Source organism: Lygodium microphyllum, chromosome 13 (genome assembly GCF_053477565.2).
Source record: "Lygodium microphyllum isolate KBCC chromosome 13, Lygodium_microphyllum_v1.1.10, whole genome shotgun sequence".
Classification (NCBI taxonomy): domain Eukaryota; kingdom Viridiplantae; phylum Streptophyta; class Polypodiopsida; order Schizaeales; family Lygodiaceae; genus Lygodium; species Lygodium microphyllum.
The window spans coordinates 2445038-2450939 of record NC_141147.1 but is presented as its reverse complement, the minus strand read 5'-3'; the positions used below and the strand labels follow the sequence as shown (position 1 = coordinate 2450939).

Here is a 5902-nt window from a genome sequence, read left to right as displayed (position 1 = left end):
CATGCATGTGCATGTGTTTCCTTTCCAAGTGTGTGATTCTCTTGGCATGTTGCTCCAAAGAGAGAGAGAAAGAGTATGCTCGTGGTGCTTCCAATTGCTCTCTTGTGAGCACCACCTTATTGTCTTATCACTCAAAAAATAAAGAATAAGTGTGCACATATATAGTTAGGGTTAGTGATAAGATGGCCGGTCAATCGCATTGGCCTTTAACCCCACACAACTTACTTGTGAGGCTTGAAATAACATTTATTGGATTGACAAATTGGCCATGCACACCTATAGATTCAAACATTTTGGTGGGATTTTTTTGTGCATAAACACATGATTTAAAACCTTACCCATAATTTAATTAAAATTTACACAAGTTTGAGCACCATGCTCAAATTTTACATAATACACAACGAGTGTTGCATTTAAAATAATTCCAATCATTGCACATCTTATTTTGTTAATGTGGTGAGGATGAAGAGCACACATATGAGTGGGTTTGTGTCTTGAAAGTAACAAAACCAAATATTGAGGTACTTTAGCACACATATGAGTGAGTTTGTGTCTTGAAAACAACAAAGCCAAATGTTGAGATACTTTAGCATAGAAAAAGAAACTTGAGGAATTGCCATCATTCTATGGTTCCTAGGACCTAATGCTTTCAACTCTACTTTTTTTTCCTTTTGTGGCTTCTTGTGGTGGCTTCTTGTGGTTTTTCATGGCTTTGTAGCATCACAAGCTTTTGGGCTTACTATGTTGCTCCATTACACATCAATCTTGACAAACCTCAAAAAAACATATAGATAAAATAAGAACTTTCACATTGACAATCACCACATAAAAAACAATAGAATGTCAATAATATCGATATGCAACCACCCAACAAACATAATTAATAATCCTATATTTTTTATTCAACAAATACAAAAAAACTTGAATAAAAACATACACAATATTACTAGGAGGCTTCAACATGGCCAGCTTTACAACTACTTTATGCACAATCATCTGAAATACATTTGTTGTCTACCACAATTGGCAATTCACTTCTTTTTCCCTGAGATGGGATACCACGCCCAAATGCCCCCATAAGGGGGGCACCCCCTTCCAAATACTAGACGAGAGAGTATGAAAGAGCCACACTGCCTTTTTTCCTATGTCTACTAAGAACCACTAGCTCAAGTCATAGTAAATCCCAGGCACTTTGTACAATGCAAGAAAGTGATTATGGACCTAGTTGGTTGGTCAACAAGATGGATGTTGTAATTGGACTACTTGTTGCCAGTCAAACTGGCCAAGGGTTTGGGTATCCCTTGATACTTCTATCGTAACGTGACCAGTTATTTGGGTTAGTCATTACGATGGACATTGCAACGAGAGCATTAGTAAGTCGATGGTGAAGGGTTTGGGTGCCCTTGGTTACTTATGTTATGACGTGACATCTTATTGAGTGAGTGGTCAAGGGTTTAGGCATCCTTGGATCACAAGTATCAATGTAAGCCCGGATATTCAATCCATACAAAATCATTTCATGCCTAAAGTTGGAAGGCTTTCTCACCTCTTAATTTAGTTTTAGAGGCTAGTTTCAAAATATGAAGGCAGGATTACGTTAAATCAGGACGATGTGAGTTTCTGTTGGGATCGTTGTGCGCTTGCAATTCTTGCATTCGATTGATTGCACCATCCATCCATCATTATGGCAGGAGCTGTGCCCGCCAAGGTCATTCTTCCTGCACTCGGCGCGTCCTTAGCTGTGTCTTACGTCTTCTGGGACCTAACGCGGAACAGGAAAATTTTTGGAGGTATGTCAGTCTCACGTCCATTGTTTCCAGAAATGTTTAAGGTTTGGAACAGTATGTCTTGGCTGCATCGACTGCATCTCTCTTCTGTTGAGAGAGAGAGGGAGAGAAAGAGTTGTATTCACGTTTACGAAAGGCCAAATCGGCCTAGGGGCAAAAATAAATACATCTGCATTTCAAGGAACTCTCATGTTTCCACAGAGAGAGAGAGAGAGAGAGAGAGAGAGAGAGAGAGAGAGAGAGAGAGAGAGAGAGAGAGAGAGAGTGTGTGTGTGTGTGTGTGTGTGTGTGTGTGTGTGTGTAAGGGTTATCAGTCCGATATTGTCATTATAAAAGACATTTTCATGGCATTTAAGAAGTGAGAATTGAATCTGTGCTCAAGGATATGCGGCTCAGTGGTCTAGCAACTAGGCTTGAGGGTGAAGCTTTTCATAAGTTGTTTGTTATTTATGTTCTAGAAAGCCAAAAGCTACATGACATCTTAGATGAAGTATACAACTGTATGTAGACTGCTGAAATTGAAAGAGCTATAACTGTGTGACAATATAAGGTACGATAAGCAGCAAGCAGAAAAGGGTGTATAGAAATAAATAGCTTCAGCCGACAAATTCACTTATAGGTCTTTTCGTCATACAACCTCCTGAAATATGTGGAAGATGTTTGCTGATGTTTATTGAATTGTTGGGTAAGACCCTAAGCATCATGACCAAGTTGTTTGGCTTGCTCCACCTGTGACTCTCACAGTGTCATGGAGACTGTCAAGACCTAGGGATAGGCAATGAGGATGGCCCTTTCAAGGAGTGTTAAAGGTGTCTTTACTCTCATTCTCCAAGGACTAATCTACTGCTCCTCATAGTGGCTCTCTTATTTTTGCAAATCTATGTAGGAAGAGGTGCAAGCATTTTGGTTTATGTATCTATGACCTGGGAAAGGAGCCCAAACCCTGATGAAAGAGATAGTGAAGTTCGATCCAATCCTATAATATGTTGGAACTGACATGTATAGTTCTCCTCCGTCTCATGCTCCATTTTGCATAGTAAGGATATGCGTTGCTCAACTAGCGACATTTGTGGCAATATCTCCTTGTTCAAACTACAATGAGTGGGAAGTTGTAGATCATTACAACTCGATCTATAATGCATAGTTGATTCTAATTTTTGCAGGAGCATTGATTTCTCTATTGTCCTAGTCTCTGGACACTTGTAGAAGCATGCACTTCTTTGTTGCATGTGTATCACTTGTATTATGCTGCAGTTTTTGGTGCTGTCCACGGTTTTATGTTTACAGCTCTGTAAGGCCTCTCATACAGTCGTTTAAGAATTCCCCCTTTCCCTTCCTTTTGTTTCCTCCCTTTCATTTCCCTTTTCTCCACGGGCAAGTTCTTGCCGACATTTGCTTTCATCATCCTCTATCTTTCTTGGGTTTTTTTGCACTTTCATCTCTTCTGTTTGCAAGATGTGTATGATGGAGACAGTTGTCGTTGAGAGTGGCAAGGGTGAGTAGTCTGGTCCATATGTGATCTTTTTTTTTGCCCTTGGCAAACTGTCCTCAAGGTCATATGATTCACTTCTTCTGATAGCTGCTAAGGCCAATTCTTCAAGTTCTAACAACCGCTTTTACAGAGACATCTTGCTGTTGAGTTCGCTTAAAGTTTGAATCCTAAATTTGTTCCTTATAGGCCACGACTCAACACAAGGTTTATAGCATATTGTGACACTCAACACAAAGGAGGAAGTGCAACCTAAGCAAAAGGGGTATGGATGATAGTACTCAAAAAGGCAATGATAATTGTCCAAAACAAGGTGTAATGATACTATTAATGGCATATGTTGAGGCTATACATATAATTGGTTTGGCTTTGTCCAATAGTTGTTTGATGTTTTGCAAGTGGTTCAATAGTCGGGTTTTGGGAGAAAAGGTCTTTCCTTTTGTTGCTGTAGTCTGTGAAATGTGGAGCTAAACTGTGGCATTGAAATCATGGAACAGGTACTGTGCCTCGAACTCTATCTAAAGAATGGCAGGAAGCAACCTTAAAGAAGTTTGATCAAGGATGGGAACGTGAAGCAGGACCACCCGTAGTCATGAACCCCATTAGAAGGCAGAACTTCAGATATTTATCTGATGGTTAGAACTTGGATAATGAATTACTATCAAGTTTTAGCAGAGGTCTTTAGACTTGCAATTTTAATAAAATGCATTATGCTACACGTTGACTGTTCGTGTTCTATATGAAAGGATTATTATTTTGTAAAACTCAGCTCATATTGGCTCATGGTTCCACCAAATTTTCATGCTTAACACAATTATTGTGGTTGCCTCTCCTGGAATCCCATCTCATGATGTATGCATTATTGTTTAGATGAATCTTGTCTGTACTCATGTGAAGTTATCGCTTTAGTCCATTAGGGTACTAAGGTCTGCCCTTTATTTTGTGAATCTTTTATTGACAAGCCTTTTCTTGTTGTGTCTGCCAAGTTTTTCTGGCCTTTTCTTTCACTGAAAGGAAGGGCTGTGATACAATTTAACATAATCAATTTGAAGTAGTCTTCTAGATGTGAAAATTTGTTTTCAAGTTTGAGGTACTATCAGCCTAGATTGAATCCTTCAATGTTGTGGCTTGGAAGCTCTAGCCTTATCAAGTTATAGATTGCTACAATCGATATCATGCTTGCCTAGTGAATATTACATGTAAAAGATTTGAGTGGAGTTAGCTACTGCTGGAGTGTGGAAAGCAATGCATGAGGATATCTTTGCTAAAAAGGTGTTGTAAGTTTTTGAGGATTCAAGGCCATAACAAGGTGGGGTCTAAGAGCAAGAACCCCCAAATTTTGAAAGGATAGGGGCGGATTTGCGGTATCATGTCCTAAACTTGAAGGGTGGTTTAATTTTTTCAGATGACAAGAAAAACTTGAAGGCATTCTATGTGAAACAAGTAGTGGTTTTCATTGAATTTTCACATATATACACTTATAAATATGTAAAGTTTTTGAGCCAACTAACATGTCATAGATTTCACACATATATAATAAAAAATTTGACAAGTATTTGAACCAATTTGACATTGACATGTAACTATTTTTATAACATAGTTTGATTGACAAGACTACCCAAACAATGAGAATCAGCCATTAAATTTAGATGGTGTTAGGTGTCTTAAGGTAGAGCCTGAGTGAAAGTGCACGGATGTACAAGCGAAAGCAAGAGCAAAGCAAGAACTATGGCAGACGAAGCAAGAGAGCAAGAGAGAGATACATTGAATGTGGAAACTCTAATAATCATGATGTGTGATCGGCCTTTCCTTATTTAATAGTCATTGAAAAATTAAAGAATAAAGTGATAGTGATGGGCATTCATCACTTGTATACGTATATGTTGTCAAATGTGAAGTAAGTACAGGACAGTGTAACGTACATTACTTCTAACAATCTCTCACTTAAAGACGAATGTGTCTTTAATAAGGAGATAATAAGAAAATGTGACAAAGTACAAATATATATAAAGTACAACAAGATGAGAAAGAGACACCATCTCATCCTATGCTTCTCACTTTCTTAAGGAAGGCAAAATGTTATGTTGAGAGACTTACATATGAATAGATATATGGGATTTTTGTTAGTTGGAATCTCGATAAGCTTAATAGACTTGTCCTCTACTATCTCCTTGATGAAGTGATAGCGCACCTCAATGCACTTTGTCTTTGCACGAAGTCTTGGATTTTTGATCAATTGAATATCACTAGCACTCATAGAAATTGAATGTAGTGTAGGATTAATAGTAATACGAAGGTTTGCTAGTAGATGGCCTAACTATAGGGTCTTTTTGCAAGCCTCAGTGGTTGCAACATACTTTGTCTAAGTAGTAGATAATGTTGTGTATTTTTGCATCTTGGATATCCAAGAAACAACATCTTCGCAAAAGTGGAGACATACCCAAAGGTGGACTTTTTACTATCTGCATGTCCTGCATAGTCAAAGTTAATATAATCCATGAGGTACCATAGTCTCACTAAGTGTGCAGAGGCTATAGTGCACAACTTACATGAGGAGTAGAAGGCTTATAATTGGAGTATTAATGCAAGTATATACAAGGCTTCAAAAAAGTTCTAGTAAAATTTG

General features: G+C 38.2%; 1 protein-coding gene across 1 annotated transcript; it reads left to right on the top strand.

Moving 5' to 3' along the window:
- The first annotated feature begins 1522 nt into the window (after positions 1–1522).
- Positions 1523–4164, top strand: LOC148026287 (uncharacterized). Its single transcript, XM_087690421.1, has 2 exons — positions 1523–1790; positions 3774–4164. Exons 1-2 carry the CDS (start codon positions 1685–1687, stop codon positions 3914–3916), a joined length of 249 nt encoding a protein of 82 aa, XP_087546547.1. The 5' UTR covers positions 1523–1684; the 3' UTR covers positions 3917–4164.
- The last annotated feature ends 1738 nt before the right edge of the window (positions 4165–5902 follow it).